Source organism: Danio rerio, chromosome 5, assembly GCF_049306965.1.
Source record: "Danio rerio strain Tuebingen ecotype United States chromosome 5, GRCz12tu, whole genome shotgun sequence".
NCBI classification, from domain to species: Eukaryota; Metazoa; Chordata; class Actinopteri; order Cypriniformes; family Danionidae; genus Danio; species Danio rerio.
Genome location: NC_133180.1, coordinates 67,451,854 through 67,473,051, shown reverse-complemented (window position 1 = coordinate 67,473,051; position 21,198 = coordinate 67,451,854). Strand labels below are relative to the sequence as shown.

At 36.9% G+C, this 21,198-nt stretch overlaps 2 protein-coding genes across 4 annotated transcripts in view; both read right to left on the bottom strand.

The window, feature by feature from the left end:
* The window catches only part of lrwd1 (leucine-rich repeats and WD repeat domain containing 1), a 779,065-nt gene that overhangs the window by 677,125 nt on the left and 80,742 nt on the right, over nt 1–21,198 (bottom strand). The gene's annotated exons all lie outside the window — the stretch shown is intronic.
* Nucleotides 378–21,099, bottom strand: orai2 (ORAI calcium release-activated calcium modulator 2). 2 transcript variants are annotated; one of them, XM_005165570.5, is made up of 4 exons: nt 20,977–21,099; nt 14,610–14,655; nt 10,365–10,600; nt 378–6,118 (listed from the first exon to the last, which is right to left on the bottom strand). In XM_005165570.5, the coding sequence occupies exons 2-4, from the start codon at nt 14,644–14,646 to the stop codon at nt 5,546–5,548; spliced, it is 846 nt and encodes a 281-aa protein (XP_005165627.1). In that variant the 5' UTR covers nt 14,647–14,655; nt 20,977–21,099; the 3' UTR covers nt 378–5,545. The 2 variants fall into 2 exon arrangements, with proteins under 2 accessions (XP_005165627.1, NP_001159919.1); NM_001166447.1 differs by lacking the exon at nt 14,610–14,655 and having other exon boundaries at nt 5,546–6,118; nt 20,977–21,045.

Genomic DNA, 21,198 nt, shown 5'->3' with positions numbered 1-21,198 from the left:
CTTGAGGTAGTTCATTAAGAGATGATTTACCTTCTTTGTGTGATTTGATTAAACAGGAATCACAGCACTGACTTTACTAATCCCCATAGACAAGAAAAAAAGAAAGTGATGACTGCAGATTGAAGGAAAGTACTGGAGTAAGGTACCAATACTGCACTGTAAATGTACTCGAGGGAAAGTAAAAGTACACATTTTTTAAACTATTCAATTACTGTAGTTTGAGTATTTGTAATTTGTTACTTTACATCACTGCATTTAAGCCATTTAATACTTTGCAATATTTATTTTTAAATCCCTGTATCAAGAAATAGAAAATATATGTCACAAGGAAAACTGCAGTCTGACCAAAGCTGGTCAAATACCCAACTGACATCAAATTGAAGTAAACAAAATAACTTGTGTTTATTTGACATAAATTAACATACAAGTACAGACAGAGAGTGAAAGGACATGCTCAACAAAACATTTCCATAATATTCGCCTACATGTTCTGAACAGGAAAACGATTTGCACTAGATATTTGTTATGTTTCTTTACTGATAGTGTGGCACAGGGAAACAGAAGTATGAAAAAATTATACTAATGTATTCATCCACACACACACAAACAAATATACATACACAAAAAAAGCAAAGTGCTTCTTAAAGCATCCACAAGCAGAGTATACACACAATTTTGGTCGAGTTTGAGTGTTCAAACTGCAGTGCATCGATATACCTTATGAACTTCAAAATGCAGCCTGATGAACATACTAATAAATTAAACTGATGTGTTATGAAACTAAGTTTATGGAGCTGTGGTGAAAGATCATTCAAGAAATCAATTCTGCAATTCTTAAAGGGCTTCAATATTCCTTCTTGAATCGATTTTAAGATCAGTTTTTAACAGCAGATGGGAATTTAGGCTAGTTTTTAACAGCAGATGGCGCCCTAGGCCAGCTATTGGCAGGAGATGTGGCGCTAGGCTAATTTTTAAGATGGCACTCCAAGATCGTTTTTAACAGCAGAAGCACTCTAGGCTAGTTATTACATCAAATTGTCACTAGGCTAGATTTTAACAGCAGATTGTGCACAAGGCAAGTTTTTAACAGTAGATGGCGCTCTAGGCTAGTGTTTAGCAGCAGATGGCGCTCTAGGATAGTTTTTAACGGCAGATGGCGCTCTAGGCTAGTTTTTAACAGCAGGTGGCTCTCTAGGCTTACTTTTAACAGCAGATGGCCCTCTATGCTTGTTTTTAACAGCAAATGGTGCTCTAGGCTTGTTTTTTAACAGCAGATGGTGCTCGAGAAACGGTTTTACAGTGGATGACACTATAGGACAGTTTTTAACAGTAAATGGTGCTATAGGATAGTTTTTAACAGCGGGTGGCGTTCTAGGATAGTTTTTAATTGCACATGGCGCTCTAGGATAGTTTTAACTGAAGATGGCATTTTTTTAACAATACACTCAAACACTCAGAAGTCAGGCAAGTTAGAAATTAGTTAAAAATTTCTGTAGAGCACCTTTTGCGGTTAAAAATTAGCCTAGACTGCCATTTGCAGTGAAAAACTAGCATAGCCTTGATAGCCCTCTGCTGCTAAATACTGAGAAGAGGACCACCTGCTGTTAAAAAACTAGCATAGAGTGTCATCTGCTGTTAAAAACTAGCGCAGACAATATCAACTGGGAAAATCTAGCGTAGAGCGCCATCTGCTGTTAAAAACCAGCATAGAGCAGCAACTGCAGTTAAAAACTAGCGTAGAGCTCCATCTGCTGTTTAAAAGTAGTTTAAAGCCCAATCTACAGTTAAAAACCAGCGTTGAGCGTCATTTGCTATTAAAAACTATCACAGCGCCATCTGCTGTTAAAAACCTTCAGAGCGCCATCTGGTGTTAAAAACCAGCCTAGAGCGCCATCTGGTGTTAAAAACTAGCGTAAAGCTCTATCTCCTGTTAAAAACTAGCGTAGAGCGCCATCTGCTGTTAAAAACCAGCGTAGAGCACCATCTGCTGTTAAAAACTAGCAGAGATCTCCATCTGCTGTTAAAAACTAGCATAGAGCTCCATCTCCTGTTAAAAACCATCGTAGAGCCCCATCTGCTGTTAAAAACCAACCTAGAGCGCCATGTGATGTTAAAAACCAGCCTAGAGCACCATTTGCTGTTAAAAACTAGCATAGAGCTCCACCTCCTGTTTAAAACCAGCGTAGAGCCCCATCTGTTGTTAAAAACTAGCGTAGAGCGCCATGTGATGTTAAAAACCAGCCTAGAGCACCATTTGCTGTTAAAAACTAGCGTAGAGCTCCATCTCCTATTAAAAACCAGCATAGAGCGCCATGTGCTTTTAAAAACCACCATAGAGCGCCATCTGCTGTTAAAAACAAGGGCAGAGCCTCATCTGCTGTTAAAAACCATCATAGAGCGCCATCTACTGTTAAAAACCGGCATAGAGCGCCATCTACTGTTAAAAACCGGCCTAGAGCGCCATCTGCTGCTAAAAACCAGCCTAGAGCGCCATTTGCTGTTAAAAACTAGCGTAGAGCTCCATCTCCCAATAAAAACCATCATAAAGCGTCATCTGCTGTTAAAAATCGGCGTAGAGCGCCATCTGCTGTTAAAAACAAATTCAAAATCAATTCAAGCGAGAACATTGATGTATTTTTAAAATTTCAAAATCGATTCTCAAGCTGTTATTCGCCACAGCTCAGAAGTTAACATTCTGAAAGACAGACAGCGGATTAAATCAGTCTGTAAAACAAACCAGACACAACATTTCCACGGACTACACTACAAGTGCACTTTTGTCAGTTTAGTTAGTTAAGGCAGACAGAAATTGGTCCGACTTCTTTTCGCTCTGGAATGTTGTCCTCAGATTGACTTGATGCATAAAATATCAGAACTTATTTTGAGCCCGATGATCGTCCTGGCAACCAGGTTCACAATAAACGACTTCAGCTCATCCTATGAAGCAAGCTTTTTCTGTTCATTTGAGCAAATTTGTCAGTTTTATTCAAGCAATTCATTCTTGACCGAGACCATGGTCGTCGACTGCGTAAACTTCTAGTAGCCCACATTCAATAAACATTCAATAGGCCTTGAGTGAAGCATGGATTTAAAAAAAAACTCCACATTTGTGCTTGACAAGTGACAGTGCATTATATTAGACATGCAAAACCTTCAATGAAATACAAGAATGCACAGTGCATGGCTAAAGCGTCTAGATTTCACACCCAAGCTAAAAATACTGCACTACATATAACCCTAGCATGAGCAAGACTTCATTTTCAGCTTAAAATGAATCTGTTTTCGGGATCACACATTTGCAGAATTAAAGATTATAGTATTAGATGCACAATTAAATATAAACTGTATGAGGTGCGTGAGTTTTCTTAAAGGGAAGTGAGCATTAAACCATCAATTTAGACATGACTTCCTTTTTTTCCTGCTGAATTTTGTCTGTACATTGAAAGATTAAGACGGTGTCAGGTGTGGATTTCGACTCCATTGCTTTGAATTTGTTAGAAGTGACATGTAGAGGAGTAAATGATGACATAGATAACTTTAAACAGATGCTCAAACAGGCATGTGCAATGCAAAAGCTGGATAATTCAGTCAAATATGCTCTGGCAGTGACTCTGGCAGCTCTAGATCTAGATCAAAGACCAACTCATTTGGTCTCATTATCAGTGGCACACTATTGATCCAGGATGGCACGGCGAAATAAAGCGAAACAGGAGATGATACTGAACACAGACCCTCTTTGACATTCAGTTTTTTGTATTTACAGTTTAAGTTCACCTCGCAATAAACATTCTGTCATAGTATACTCACCCTCATATCATTCCAAACCCATAAGACTTTTCCTCATCTTCAGAAAAGATATCAAGAGCCTCAAGTTGGAAAGTCCACTCACACAAAACTGCTCCAAGGTTTTACAAATAAATCCACAGGTATCAAGCCGTTTAATCCAATTTAAGCTTATATTAGCAAAGAATATTTAGAGCAGAGATGTCAAACTCAATTCCTGGAGGGCCACAGCCCTGCACAGTTTAGTTCCAACCCTGCTCCAACACACTAAAGCTGCGGTCACACTAGAGTTTGTGTGTGCGGAATTCTGTCATACGGTGCTGCGAAAAGTGGGGGGATTAAACAAGATGATTAGACATTTAAAAAGCGAGCGATTGCTCCATATTTTAAATGTTTGTCCAGAGGGGTCATGTTTTGATCCTCGATTGGTCTCAAGCAGTCAAGCGATGCGATTTCACAGGTCCAGAGTTCACCAAGCTTGAACTTTGCACCGCAGCAACCTCTGAAACTTGACGCATGACCCTGCATTTCCGGTCTGACGCAATTCGCGTGCATATGAATGGAAGTCTATGGGAGGAAAAGCCCAGTGTGACCGCAGCTTTACCTGTAGGTTTCAAACAAGCCTGAAGGACTCAATAAGTTTGATCATATGTGTTTAATTAGGGTTAGAACTAAACTGTTCCCTCCAGGAATTGAGTTTGACATCCCTGATTTCGATCATAGGTCTTATCTTCAATTCCTGGAGGGCCGCAGCTCTGCACAGTTTTGCTCCAACCCTAATCAAACACAGCTGATCCAACTAATCAAGGTGTTCAAGACCACTAGATACTACTAGATCAGCTACGTTTGATTAGGGTTGAAGCAAAACTGTGCAAAGCTCCGGCCCTCCAGGAATTGAATATAAGACCTATGCTTTACAGCACAGGAGTCAAACCCAGTGCATGGAGGCCCACAGCTATGCACAGTTTAGTTCCAACCCTGCTCCAACAGACTTACCTGTCGGTTTCAAACAAGCCTGAAGAACCAAATTAGTTTGATCGGGTGTGTTTAATTAGGATTGAAACTAAATTCTGCAGAGCTCCGTCCCTCCAGGAACTAGAATTGACACCTGTGGTTTACAGCATTCAGATTTGGACAAAGATGCCATGCTTGCTTGACGTGTGAGAACCAATGAGGTTCATTCTTGCTAGTCACATGGTATGTTTGAGCTTTAGCAAGAACCAATGAGGTTTGTTCTGTCTTTTGTTTGCTGATAAATCAAACTGATAAATCTGTTCATTATATAAAGCAACAGTGTTAGAAGACTTCAATTAAACGGTTAATCGATATATTAATTAAAATGTGGGGACATAAGTCGCTTGGATGCGATTAAATTTACCTTTATTTGGGTCACCGAAACGAACCTATTTTATGGGTTTGAAATGACATCAGTAGAAGCATATAAAGGCTCAATTTCCATTTTGGGGTCAATTAAAGGCATGGAAACAGAAAATGGCACTTAAAGATGCATCCAAACATGACCTAAAGCCAAAAGAAACATAAATAAATAGCCCTTGTGGTTGAAATCTTGTAAACATGCACCTTTTTGTTGTTGCTGCTGTAAAGCCTCTTCAGTTTCTACACAAATAATCCTTCCGTCAAGCGACAAGGCATTTCCTCTCAGAAGAAAACAAAAAGAAAGACTCCTCGAGGAGGAGTTTCTGATGTGCTTGAAAGCTCAAAAAGTCAAGCGATGGATGGACCGCTGCCCGACTGGAAGATCTCAGACTGCCTGCAGGCCACGCTCATGCCCGTCCAGCTGCACTTTGATTTTGTGCAGTTCCTCGATCTCCTGATGGTGGCGCTCTGTTTTGTGCCGCACTAGTGAACGGTAGAAGTGAATGGTGAACACCACAAAGATCAATCCCACCGGCACCATGATGATAGTGGAGGCTAAAGCCGCCTGCCAGCCGCTGTGGCCGGGCTGGACAGCAGGAGTGCTGCAGTTCTGCTTAAGAGCCACCAGGGCTGAGGCCGACTGAGCCCCGGAGTCAACCGGCAGGAACTTGATCCAGCAGAGCAGCACCACCTCGGCCAGAAACAGGAGGATGCCCAGAGCGGTGGAAAAACCCCAGGCTAGCTCGATGTAGTGGTGCATCCTCTCGTGAGGAGACTCGGAGACGGAGTTGAGGTTGTGGATGTTGCTGACGGCTTCTACGTTGGGCAGGATGCAGGTGCTGATGAGGAGGGCGAATAGGTGGACGGCCACCAGCACTGTGGTGCATACGCTGAAGGCGATGAGCAAGACTCGAGGGTAGTTGTACTGCATCTCCAGCTGAACCTCCACCATGGCTACCTGCTCACCAACACATTAGAACCAATGGCGAAAACGGAAACGGTTATTCAGTTGAAGTCAAAAGTGTCGCTATCAGCTAAATTGACCAAACTAGGAGAGATTGTAAACAATGCATGTTATGTTTTATTTGTAGTGACATTTATTTACTAATGCTGAGTTCAGACTGCATGATTTTAGCCCAATTTTGACTCGCCGACAGGTTTTGAGAAATGAAATACCTAAAATCACAGGCAAATCGTTGCTAATTAATGGCCGATGCCTGTGAGATATTTGGCGTGCTAATTACCTGGAGCTGTCTGCAATTTAAATTATGCCGAGTGAATAGAGTTTTGACTGAAAATAACAACGGTGATCGCCTACAGCCAATGAGAGAGCAGCATTCACTTGCGTGTGTGTATCTGCAGGCCAGCGGGAGGTTGGGGGAAAAGTTAAAAGCGCTCGTTTACAGTTTATTAGCACCCAAAAAATAGAGGACAAACTAGATGAGGTCTGACAGGAGCACACGTGTCTGTTTGGTGTTTCATACAGAAAGTTAAAAAAGAAAGTTGAGGAGAAATTGCTAATATCCTTCAAACCCAGGTGAGCAAATATGCACATTTTCTACCCCATATCAAAAGATATACTTAGTGTTTGTGAGACGTAGTTTTGACAAAGTTGTCGGCGATTCTTCCTATTGAAAAGTCATGCAATGTGAAAGCCCCTATCGCCGATCCATGCAGTGTAAACAATGCAGTGACAAAACGCTAGCCCAGGTAGTCATGCAGTGTGAAAACATCTGTGAAAAGTCTACTTTAAAAATCATGTAGTCTGAACTCGGCATAACACAAACTAAAGATTATTGCATACTGAATCTGAAATTTAAAGACTCCATTTTGTCTTGTTTTGTGAATTATTTTGCAATGGATTAATAAATACGCATTAATAAATAATTTGAAAGTCTACTCACACAAAACTGCTTCAAAATTGTACAAATACGTCCACATGAATCGAGCCGTTTAATCCAATTTAGGCTTATATCAGCAACGAATGCTTTTAGCACTCAGATTTGGACAAACATGCCATGCTTGCTTGAAGTGTGAGAACCAATGAGGTTCATTCTTGTTAGTCACATGGTATGTTTGAGCTTCAGCAAGAACCAGTGAGATTTGTTTTCTTTAGTTGAGCCTTTTGTTCTTGTTTGCTGATCAATGTGATACGCATCGAACTCGATGTGCAAGGTTTGTGTGTGTGCAACGAATTTTTCAGATTTGAATGTGAAGAAAAGTTACTGAAGTTTGTGTTTAGTTTACCAACACAAACTAAAGGTTACTGCACACTGAATCTGAAATTCTGAAAAGTTATCTTCACTACTTGAAGACTCCATTTTTTATTGTTTTGTGTATTATTTTACAATGGATTATTTAATACGCATCGGACTGTGTTCAAAGTTTGTGTGCATGTGACGATTTTTTTTGGATTTAAATACGTAGTAGTGACATGTAATTTTTCGGATTTAAATGCGAAAAAATTTTGTTTTATCTAGTATTGAAAATCGGATTTTTCAGAAATTTTGAAAAATCATCTTTTCGACTCAGACTCAAATTTGTATTGTTTTGCGAATTATTTCGCAATGGATTATTAAATACGCATCTGATTTTGTTCAAGGTTTGTGTGCGTGTGTGCGTGCGTTCGGATTTGAATGTGAAAAAATGTTGTTTTATCTAGTATTGACAATCGGATTTTTCAGATTTAAATGCGAAAAAAAAGATGGTTATGTTTTAATTAGTACTGATATGCATTTACTAACACAAACTAAAGGTTACTGCAAACTGAATCCGAAATTTCGAAAAATTATCTTCACAAATACACATGCGACTCGATGTTCAAGGTTTGTATGCACGTGACGATTTTTTCGAATTCCAATGTAAAAAAGGTTGTTTTATTTAGTAGTGACATGACATTTTATGGATTTAAATGCTAAAAAAATATGTTGTTTAATCTAGTACTGACATGTATTTACTAACAAAGTTTTCAGATTTGAACGTGAAAAAAAGATGGTTATTTTTTATTTAGTACTGAAATGCATTTACTAACACAAACTAAAGGTTACTGCAAACTGAATCCGAAATTTTGAAAAATTTTCTTAACTACTCGAAGACTCCATTATGTATTGTTTTGTGAATTATTTCGCAATGGATTAATAAATACGCATTGGACTTTCTGCGCAAGGTCTGTGTGCATGTGACAAATTTTTCGTCTTGCTGTTTTTAGAGCATTATGGAGCTCTGGGATTTTATCCAAAATATCTTCATTTGTGCTGCAGGGTTTGGACGACATGACGATTTGTTACTATTGATAGATTTTTCTTTTTATTTTTGCGTTGAATTTAAATTCCAAAGTTGTGCTTGCTAACATTAGTTATTGCACTATGAGTTACGAGGACTAACAATGAATGACTTTATTTTCCTTCACTAACACTAACAAAAATAATTGTTTGTTCATGTTAAAAAATACAGTTTTTGACATCTTAATGCCACATAAAAACTTTTTTTCCAACAAGCACACATAAATTAAATACCAACAAACAATTAACGGTGTTATTAATTGCAATATAATGTTCATAATATAATTCCAAACCTGTTTTCAACACTGAACAAGTTAAAATATTAGAATTATTTCTGAAGGATCATGTAATGCTGAAGTCTGGATAAAGGATGCTAAAATTTGCTTTGATCACAGGAATAAAGGCCAGAAAATAGTTAGTTTAATGTAATATTTATCAGTAAATAGAGCATTTTACTGTATTTTAGATCAAATGAATACATCCTTGATGAGCATAAGCTGCTTATTTCAAAAACATATGAAGAAAATCGTAAAACCCCCAATGGTTTTGAATAGCACCGTTTAAACATCCTGAATGCAATGCAGAAATGCATAATGCTGACAAAAGATCCCACAACTGCTGCCCACTCGCATGAATCACTGCAGCAAGTTCTGTCAGCCTACACTGACTCCCTTCCAAATATTCTGTCATGAACCAAACATTTCATACTTTAGTTGATCACAAGATCATTTTGTGATGAACTATCGCTTTACACTTCAGTCAGTAGCAATCAATCACTAAAATTGATTCATTCATTTTCCTTTGGCTTGTTCCCTTATTTATCAGGGGTCGCCACTGTGGAATGAACCAACAAGTTCTTTGTTTAATATAATTATAATAAGCACAATCACTGAACTTAAATCTTGCAACTTCAAATCGAAACGTTTGCGATGTAGAAATTCATGTCTGAGCCGGAAGCTTTCAAAACGCTTTACTCAAGAATGCTGAAAATCCCAGTGGAGAAAATGAATGTTAAAAATGCTTCCTGTCACACGGGTGCTCGCTGTTATGCTCTCCTCAGGCCACAAAGTGTCACAAGAAAATTTCCTTTTAGATCTTATCTCCAATCCATCTAATGCTTTTAAGAATTAAAACAACCCACATGCTATATTTCCGGAGTTTTCCACAATCGACCGCGAGCACAACACACTCATTGAAGAGCCAGACATTTAGTTGAAGTCAGAATTATTAGCCCTGCCTTTGACTGGATATTTTTCAAGACACTACTATTCAGCTTAAAGTGACATTAATTAGGCAAGCTAAAGTAATTACGCAAATCACCGTATATCGATGTTTTTTTCTGAAGACAATCAAAAATGTGTGTATATATATATATATTTATTTATTTATATATATTTATTTATTTATTTATTTATTTATTTATTTATATATATATATATATATATATATATATATATATATATATATATATATATATATATATTTATTTATATATATATATATATATATATATATATATATATATATATATATATATATTTATTTATTTATTTATATATATATATATATATATATATATATATATATATATATATATATATATATATATATATATATATATATATATATATATATATTTATTTATATATATATATATATATATATATATATATATATATATTGCTTAAAATGGCTAATAAAATTAGCTTCAAATGTTTAAAAATAAATAAAAACTGCTTTCATTCTAGCCAAAATAAAGCAAATAAGACTTTCTCCAGAAAAAAAATATTATAGGAAATACTGTAAAAAATTTCCTTGCTCTGTTAAACATCATTTGAGAAATATTTGTAAAGACTTCACAGGAGTGCGAATGATTTTGTCTTCAACTGCATTAGGTAGCTCGCCACAAACATAAACACTCACCATGGCAAAGCCAGACAGCAGGGCTGAGGTTCGACTGGAGGCTTTGAGTTTGGCCCTGCTGAGGTACAGTTTTCTCCATGACAGAGCCTGGACCGAGTGATGGTTGGAGGTCACCAGCTCCAGATAACTGCGCCGAACCCAGTCCCTGTAGTCCATCCCACCGCCATCCTGCAGCCGGTCTGAGCCGCCGGGAGCTGGAGAGCCCATTGGCACTGTGAGCTCACTGCTCATAGTAGCTGTGAAGGAGAGTTTTGAATCACAATGTCATATATTCATCAGTTCATTCGTTTTCCTTCAGCTTAGTCTCTGATTTATCAGAGATCGCCACAGCGGAATGAACCACCAATTATTCCATCATATGTTTTATGCAGCGGATGTCGTTCCAGCCACAACTCATTACCGGGGAACACTCGTACCCTCTTGCATTCACACATGAAAACATGTAAACTCCACACAGAAATGCCAACTGGCCCAGCCCAGACTCGAACCAGTGGACTTCATGATGTGAGGTGACAGTGCTAACCTGAGACACCGTGCAACCTGTTTTAAGAAATAATCAGTCAAAATCAAGTGAGTTTTTTTGTTAAAACAAGCTAAATATTCTGCCAGTGGGGTAAGCAAACTAACCTTGTTTTTCCTTTTGACACAGTTTGCTTACCCTGGCATTAGAAGATTATTTAGCTTGTTTTAAGCAAAAACTCACTTCATTTTGATTTTTTTTTTCTTAAAACAAGGCAAGGCAAGTTTATTTATATAGCACATTTCATACACAGTGGCAATTCAAAGTGCTTTACATAAACAAAAATAAAAAAGTATAAGAAAAAAACAAACAAACAATAAAATGAATAAAAAAAGATAAAACCAGATTACAATGTGTTAAAACAGGTTATAAAAGAAAAAAAGAAAAGAAAGACATAATAGTGGGACGCAGCACAGTGCTCATTCAGTAAAGGCACAGCTAAACAGATGTGTTTTCAGTCTTGATTTGAACGTGCCTAAAGCCTGATTTATACTTCTGCGTCAAGTGACCGGCGTAACCCACGGCGCAGGCAACGCGCGTGGCTGTGCATTTATACTTCTGCGCGCTGTTTCTGTTGGTCTGCATTAACACTTCCGAAATGCTAGTGGGCAGTGAGGTGTTAATGTTCCTCTGTGTCGAGTTTCTTCTCTGCTTTTTTGCTTTTCCTGAACACTTCCGGGATGTACAAGTGGCTCAAACTTGCTCATTTTGAGGCAGGAACCGGCGGACGTGCAACAACTTTAACTATGAGGTAAACACAAAACAAAACTTTCCATCCAGAGCTCCTTCACGGGACTCCACACTTGTAAACAATCGCTCGCGCCATTCGCGCGGCTCTCGGTCCCGCCCAGACTCGTCAGCGCTACCAAGCCGACCAATCACAGAGCTTACGCTACGCGTCGTTACATTTTTTGAGAGGTGCACGTCAGTGACGGCGATGGCCACGGCGAAGGGCTATGCGTCAGCGCCGTAGCATACGCGACGTTTGACGCAGAAGTATAAATCAGCCTTAATGTTGGAGCACATCTGATCATTTCTGAAAGCTGATTCCAGCATAGTAGCTGAAGGCTGATTCACCCTGCTTTGACTGAACTCTTGGAATTTGATCCTACAGTTCTCAGTGATCTGTTGGATTTGTATTCAGTCAGCATATCTGTGATGTATTTAGCTCCTAGGCCATTTAGTGATTTAATGCAACAAGACAATTTTGACAATGTTTTACAATGTCAAATGCTTCGTGATTCAATCATTTTCAGATATTTGGACTATAAAGGCAAAATAAATCCAAGTAAGAATTTTTTCAAGCGTTTTTTTTTTTTTGCAGTGTGTACATGCAGTGTGCCATTTGATGGTGCGAACTGGTATTTGTTAAATATAATATTTTAATGTATCCTCACAAACCACAAACATTCTTAATACAATGTAATACAAATAGTTTTATTGTTTGACTGTTGTTTACTGTACTTCATAATTCCTTTAGGCCATGTTCACACTAATAAGTCTTTGTTTAACCTTCCGTCCATATTGAGACAGTGTTTTTTGGAAAACAGAAATATTTACGATTTTAAAATGCTCTTTAAAGTAGCTACATTTTAAAATGCTGTATTCACGATGGCCCAATAGCCACGTTTCCACTGTCACTTCCGGGGCCTAATCGGGCCAAAGCAGGGCTTTCTCTGGGCCAGCGGCCAGCCTTTTTTGGCTTGCCGAATACCTTAGGCCAAAGAGGGTCAGCTGGGGCTTCGGAGCGAAGTGAAAGTAGAGGCAGACACTAGATTTCTGATCGCACACGAGTACATGCGCCAAACAAATAAGGGAAAGAAAACATCTAATGGACTAGTGAAGGCTGCTTTCAAAACAATGCTTCTTGAAGCATCGAAACTTATGATTTTGTTTTGAATCAAGAGCGTATAAAAACTCAAAAACTCAAAAATTCAAAGCCAATAAATCCATATGAATCAAGCAGCTACATTTAGATCTCAGATTGAACATTTTTAGATGAAAACTCCATTGATATTGGTGTAGACGTCGCTATAGATGTTGATGTACTGTGATGTACCTACAGTATAGCAGTGACAAAAGCTTGAAGGTTTCAATTTACAAAACAGAAGAACAAAATTAAGTATAAAAGTAGTTTAAAACAGCTTGCTAAAGTTAACTATCTGGAAATGTTTGCTTTAAACAACTTTTAATTACTATTGGTCTCATTGTTAATAGTGTAAAGCTGCTGTTTAGCAATTTACGGTAACTGTATGAAGGGCTATGTAAATACATTTAAAATGACTGCTGTTTTCTCTGCACTGAAATTTAGATTCTTTTGGAAAGCGTGCATCACACAGATAGTATGTCGCATTGTTGGGATATTTGCTAACAGTAAGTGTGGAAACCTGGAGGGCAAATCCTCCAGATCTGCAATACAGTCCTGTAAAGTTTCATTTTTTTCAAGCCATGAATATTTAGATCGAATTTCTGAAAAATCAAAAGTGAAACAAAAGTTGTGAAGGAAATGTTTTGGACACCTGCTGCATTTTTGACATACAGAAAAAAAACTTGAAAATCTGATCCTTTAATGTTTTAAGTCTGTGATATCAAACAATCTAATTCAATTCATTCCTGATTTAAAAAGATAAATAAATAAAATTATATGTATATTAGATTAACTTAATTTAGAATAAGAATATGCCTAAAGTCTTAATCCTAATCCTATCTTTATGTTTAACTTGCCATTTAGAGCACTGCATTTGTACTATGGATGAATCTGTTCACCTGTACATCATTTGCAGTTGTATAGGTGAATGCTGATTTTGGTATTTTAATTAAATTCCTATACTATATTAGTACCTAGCAAAAAACCCTGTAAAATAAGTGCCAGACAAATCACAAAAGGCTTATTTTACCCTCCAGGTGAGCATTTCTATTTGACACCATGTGAAATGTATGAATATTAGTATGGTAAATATACAAAGGCATGACATTACTATCTGACACCATCATTTTGAAGCTGATAAAATGCTCAGATGGTGGAACTTTTATTATTTTTATTAGCCATATCAGCAACATTGGCTATATTCATGGCAAAAACATATGCTAAATACACAATATATAATCATAAAATCTTATCAGTTTCTTAACAAACATACATTGTAAAAAACAAAACAAATGACATACAAATAGCAAACAACACTGAAAACAGTCATATACAATCTTTTAGTTTGATTAAAGTTAATTATTCCAGAAAACTCCTTTTCAAACATTTCACTTAAACTATTTCCCGAATCAAAACATTCTCTAATATCATTTAAAAATACAAGTTCTACTGAAATATGTTTTCTTCCCCTTTCAATAAATATGTGTGTGTAAGTCTTGAGTGTCCAATTCTACATCTCGTATATACTATCTGGTCATGTCTACTTTCAAAACGATAATTATTTCTTTCATTTACAAATGGATTCACTCCATACAGTTTGTTATTCCTACATTCATCCCATTCCGTTTGCCATTTCTCGGTAATATACAGATTTAAAGCGCATTTTAAATCAGATACAGAAATTTTACATTCTGTAATCTCCAACTGTGGGGCTTCCTTAGCTGCTTTATCTGCACGTTCGTTTCCAATCAAACCCATATGTCCAGCAGAAAATAATATCAAAGTCTTTTTTATTTAAAAGTTCAACTTTTTCTATTATCTCAGATGGTAGAAGTTAGATTATAAATCTGAACTATACCTGATTGGCTTTGCCGTTCTTTAGGACTGTTTTTCATCACACATCTCTGGTTAAAAAGAAAAGTAAAATGTTAAAGCAAGAGTTAAATATGTGATTACGCAAATACACAACGATGACATGATGTTTCACTCATAATCACTGCACCGAACCAATAAACTAAAAGACTATTATTCAGCAAAACTTGAAATGTCCTGCATGGCTTTACTGTGGCGCAAAACGTACCATCAAATATGAGTATCTCTTGATGGTGGATCTGGTGAATAAACATACATCTTTATCTGGCATGATAGGGAGTAAACTCATGAACACAAGATTTTCATATGTTAGTGCAGTGGTTTCCAACCTGGGGTCCGCGCCCCCCTAAGGGGGGCGGCAGAGTTCACGGGGGGGGGGGCGCGGGAGAGGATAAGTATTGAGGTAGAAAAAGGCATACAAATGCTCCACTATTATATAGGGCTTTGCAATTAATTGAATATCCGATTTAGATTTCGGTTTCAAACGATTATAAAAAAGCATTAATCGAGATAAATGATTATTGCATCATATTTTGCCACGTTCCAGTTGTACACGCTCTTAAATGGCTCTTAAAAGCGCGAAAAAGCTTATGTGTGTGTGCAGCACGATCACGCAGTCAGAAGCATGCGGCCGGTCAGCATTCACTCTCATTCACACACTGAGACGAGCAGAGGAGCGCAGACATCTAAAGTCATCTTAACGTGAGCGCTTTAATGGTCAAATAGGTGTCAAAACGCGGTGTTTAGTGATTATTTACATTAACCCTCATTTGTGTTATAAACAAACAAGTTGAGGATCAAAAGACGTGAAAGAGAAACCATTAAAGAGACATCACGCTATAATCCTTCTGCCGCGTGTTTTTATCATTATTAAACAAACACAACGAGAAAACCCTCGCTGCTCTTGACTGAAGGACTGCTGTAGCTAAAGTGTTTTTCTTACAGTGAAGATGCTTAAAGCACAGTTTGTTTCATATTTTTATTCTATTGTATTTATTTCTCTTTCCTTTGCAGGGTGGAAAATAACTGTATGTATACAGTTGAAGTCAGAATTATTAGCCCTCTTGAATATTAGCAAACCTTTTCCTGCCCAATTTCTGTTTCATGGAAAGAATATTTTATTAACTTATTTCTGAACATAATAGTTTTGATATCTCATTTCTAATTACTGATTTCTTTTTGTCTTTGCTATAATGACAGCACACATAATATTTTACTAGATATTTTTCAAAATACAATCATTCAGATTAAAGTGCAGTTCAAAGGCTTAATTAGAGTAATAAGGCAAGTCATTATAACGGTAGTTTATTCTGCAGACAATCAAAAATATATATTGCTTAAGGGGGCTAATAATATTGACCTTAAATTGGTTTCAAAATATTTAAACCTTTCTTTATTCTAGCTAAAATAAAACAAATAGAAGAAAAAATATTATAGGAAATACTGTTAAAATTCCTTGCTCTGTTAAACATAATTTAGGAAATATTTATAAAAAAAAAAAAAAATCTCAGGAGCGCTAATAATTTTGACTTTAACTGGCAATGGTTTTGAATAATCGTGATTACAATTATGACCAAAATAATCGTGATTATGATTTTTCCCAAAATCGAGCAGCCCTACTATTATATATGTATTTTTAAGTACCAAAAAAATAAATAAAAATCTAAACGCATGCTTAAAATTCCAACATAATAGTGAAAATAATTCAAATAAATAACTTTAAATAATTATTTAAATTTTGCTCACTCGCGCAATCTGCTTGTCAACGTGTCGTAAAGGCAAAATCAAAACAAAAATGGCAGACAAACGTAAATGCAGTGATTCTTCAGAGGCGAAGAAAAAGATTAGACAGTATGACAAAGCCTACCTAAATTTTGGTTTTGTTGAAGGCCAAGACAAGTTAAAACTGATTAATTAATATTTTCTATACATATTACTATATATTAATATTACACAAACACACACACACACACACACACACACACATATATATATATATATATATATATATATATATATATATATATATATATATATATATATATATATATATATATTTATATATATATATATATATATACACATACACACACACACACACACAGTACATATGTATGTGCGTGCGTGTGTATTTATATGGTGGGGGGCTCCAATGTTTGTATATGTTCATGGGGGGGGCCCCAAAGAAAAAGGTTGGGAACCACTGTGTTAGTGAACTATTGTTTTAGGTCAGTAATGCAAACATTTATAAAATGGTACTGAGTCCAGAAAGAAAACACATCTGCTTATGTATACATGGTAGTCTACACCAGGGGTTCCCAAACTTTTCAGCCCGCGACCCCCAAAATAACAATGCCAGTGACTCGCGACCCCTAATATCCTCTGAGGTGGTTATAAATACAGAAACCTTGCATGCAAGGACACAGACACACCAATTAAATTTGTGGCAGTGCTTAAAATGTGCCAGAAAGTGTAACCTGATGTTATAAAATCAAAATGCATCTGACGCTATTGCTGCCCTTAATATAACGTAATTACCCCAGGGGTCGCAATCCAATAGAACTAGTAACTATAAGCTACTATAGTAACTATATAGTATATAGTAACTATAAACAACAATTTTTATTTTCAGTATAGTTATGGATAAAATATGTTAATTCTTATGGTTTAATAAAAATAAATAGATTTTTGGAAATCACCAGGCGACCCCCCTTCATTGCCCCGCGACCCCTCAGGGGGTCCCGACCCCCACTTTGAGAACCACTGGTCTACACTACCTGACAAAAGTCTTTTTGCCTAACCAAGTTTTAGAAACAAGAAATAATAACTTGACTTCTAGTTAATCATTTGGTTTAAGAAGTGTCTTATATGAAAGGCAAACGTCTCTAGATTACACTTAACTCACCAAAATAAAATATGATCATGTCTTGATTTTTAATTATTAAATTAGAACAGTAAGGTCTCACTTTGCTTAGACAAAAGTCTTGTCACTTAACAGAAATAGTGTCCAGTATAGAATAGAAAGTCATGCTGCAGTGGAAAAAAAGAATTAATATTGTGTATGACTCCCATGAACTTGGAGGACTGGATCCACACATCTCTGCAATGACTCAAATAACCTATTAATAAAGTCATCTGGAATGGCGAAGAAAGCGTTCCTGCAGGACTCCTAGAGTTCATTAAGATTCTTTGGATTCATCTTTAATGCCTCCTCCTTCATCTTACCCCAGACATGCTCAATAATGTTCATGTCTGGTGAGTGGGCTGGCCATTCCTGGAACATCTTGACCTTCTTTGCTTTCAGGAAGTTTGATGTGGAGGCTGAAGTATGAGAAGGCGCACTATCATGCTGAAGAATTTACCCTCTCCTGTGTTTTATAATGTAACAGGCAGCACAAATGTCTTGATACCTCAGGTTGTTGATGTTGCCATCCACTCTGCAGATCTCTCGCACGCCCCTATACTGAATATAACCCCAAACCATGATTTTTCCTTTACCAAACTTGACTGATTTCTATGAGAATCTTGAATCCATGCAGGTTCTAATAGGTCTTCTGCAGTATTTGTGATGATTAGGATGCAGATGATTCATTGGTAAAATCTATCTTCTGCCTCTTTTCCAAACGATCAACTAGAAGTCACATTGTTCTTACAACTGGGATGAACAACAACACTTTTGTCAGGCGGTGTACATGCTTGCATTAATTATGTTAACAGAGGAACAGTTTACTTCAGTATTAACATAAGCACTTCACCTAGCATCAGCATTAGTAACTTCCTAGTTCCAATAAAAAAAAAAGCTTGCTACATTCATAAATGATAATCCTTACTATCATCTATCAAAATACCAATGCTTGATTTTGATTGGCTGACGAACGTATTTTTAGATAAACACACAGCTAAAAAGTAGTTCCAAGCAGGTGTTTAATACACTAAATGATTCAGTTATTTCACTATTACTGACAAAACAGAAGACTTTGGGTGTGTGAGGAACAAGTATTTCACACAGGAGCAGTCTGAGGATATAAATCTGACACATATCCGAAATTCTCCAATAAACCATCCAAACCTTATGTTGCCATATACGAGTTATTGTGTTGAAATTTGGGTAAATACTTAGAAATCTAATTTACGGTCCGTAAGTACAATGCAGAAAAAAGTAATCAGACTGATAGAAGGTGTGGGGTATTTGGAGCATGCAAATCCTTTATTTTTTAAATTAAAGATACTTAAATTCAATGATTTGGTTAAATTTAAAACAGCAGTTTATGTTTGAAGCTAAGAATAAATTACATCCAAAATGTATACAAAAGTTTTTTGAAGAAAGACAAGGTGGATATATAACCTGAGAGAAGAACTAAATTTTAGGAGGTTGGAAACATGGACAACTTTATGGCTGTCTGTGGTGTGAAATTATGGAACAGTCTAGATCAGACTCTCAAACATTAGCCCCTTTCACACAGTGATACCGGTAAATATCCGGAAAATTTACGGAACGACTTTACCGGTATATTCAAAAAAGCGCTGTTCACACAGGCGAGGACGTTACGGAAATTTCCCGGAAAAGAGCATTCACACATCCATTCCAAAATACCGGTAAATTCTGACATCATTCACCACAAATGAGCTTTAAACGGCTGCGCTTGTATTTGTAAACATTTAGCTTGTATTTGTAAACAATTACAAACTCTTTTGATGATCAATATTGTGAACAACTTTCGCAGGATCACTTTCGCATGTCGAGATCATAATATGTGTGTGTGCTGGCGCTCACAGGCTGTTTCATGGGCACACGCAAAGCTTGAAGGTAAACAAACAACGGCTTATCATAAGCATCTTATCGATGATTATTTGCACAGTTGGCATTAAGAAGAACATATAAACGTGATCTGACTAACTTCTAGCAGCTAAATGCGTCTGGAAAAATATTCAAAGGCTTTTATTCTCACAAACCGCGCGGACGTAAATGCGTCTGACTGTTGTGATTGGCTAAAGCAGACGTCTCACGTCAGCACGTTCTAGACGTGCACGCGCTTATTCCGGAAATATTCCTTCTGCGTTCACACAGCGCAGCATTCCGGCAAATTGCCGGTAATGTTACAACTTCTCTTTCCGGAAAATAGCCAGAACGAATTTACCGGTATTTTCAAAAAGGACCTGTTCACACATACAACCTTTCCGGAAAATTGCCGGTAATTTTCCGGAAAGGTCTGTATGTGTGAAAGGGGCTAATGTCAGCAAAATAATCAGTTTAAAAAGTTGTATAAATATATATTATTAAAGGAATATAATGATGAAGGTGATTGAAAAAAAGGATACAATAAGAAAGGTATGATGAAAGTTTAATTAATGTTTATTTGCAGTGTGTTTTTTTTCTTTGGGTCTGTTACAAAATGTAAAGATACACATGGATTTAAATATATATAATATGTCAAAGGTGCCAAAAGGATAAAATATGTCTCTTGTAAAAAAAAAAAAGAGAGATGAGTAAAAGAAGAAATAAGTTTAAGTAATAGACGAATGAAGCATGTGGTAATGGGGTGGCAAAATAATAAGCTCGTGCTTCATTCCACTCAATTTTCGACCATGTTGAAATGTAATTTTTGTTGATGATATTTTATGTATGATATTTTGATCGAAAATAAATATAATAAAAAATTGATTCGTGAGGTAACCATATCATAAGCGAATAAATTGAATTATGAGAAAATAATTCAACGGGTGTGCCTTATTTACAAATGATCCAATGGCCTTGAAAGCATTACCCAATAACATTAGCTGACAAGCGTTAAACGCTTTGTGTACATTCACTTCGTGTGACAAGACATTTACATGCCACTGTCTGTATCTAGGAAACCACTTACAACCTCGTATAAATCAAAGAGCCATAGCATTATCGCCTGACAGTTTATTTCTATACTATTTTGTAAGAATTTGCTGCTCAATCGTATATCACAGTGTAGAGCCACTGCAGTTCCTTAGCTTTGTACACAGCCCGGTGTTTTAAACGGCGTGTGGTTATTTTTAAAGGTGTACGTAGCTTCTGTGTGGGTGATTTAAATGAGCGCCACGTCAGACGCAAAACACATCATCATCATCATCACTCGGCACCAAAATAAAGCTTGAATACAAGTCTGAATATAAGCGTGTCTCTACGAGGTCAGGCTTATTAACTTGCAAATCGGAGATCAACTAGTCTACATAAAGAACGGCAGGCCACAGATGTGTTTCTCATCATCACCACACAACTTCCTCTCCTTTCTTGGCTATCAGAGACTGAAGCACGCAGAGAGAAAGCATCACAGATCTATTAAATACACACACTAGCAGACAGTCATCATCATCCTACTCACCTTTGCTGTCTGTCTCGTTTTGTTTTCACATCCACATGAGGGCCGACAGAAAGTGTATCTGCGAAAGAAATGACAGCTCCAGTTCTGGACTCGCTTTTCCGCTCTGGCGATGTCCAAATCCTCAAAGAGTCGAATCTTTGGTTGAACGAATAAGATTCATGAGTTGAATAGTCCGTTTGTGATTCAGAATCCGCCGTCAGCGATTCATTCTACCACACAATT

What these genes read in the sequence shown, in the direction of transcription:
- orai2 (XM_005165570.5), bottom strand. Translation starts at nt 14,646, where the DNA reads ATGAAAAACAGTCCTAAAGAACGGCAAAGCCAATCAG. An exon ending in AGAACGGCAAAGCCAATCAG is followed by an intron (nt 10,601 to 14,609) that starts GTATAGTTCAGA and finishes TCTCCTTCACAG; the next exon opens with CTACTATGAGCAGTGAGCTC. An exon ending in TGCTGTCTGGCTTTGCCATG is followed by an intron (nt 6,119 to 10,364) that starts GTGAGTGTTTAT and finishes GTTGGTGAGCAG; the next exon opens with GTAGCCATGGTGGAGGTTCA.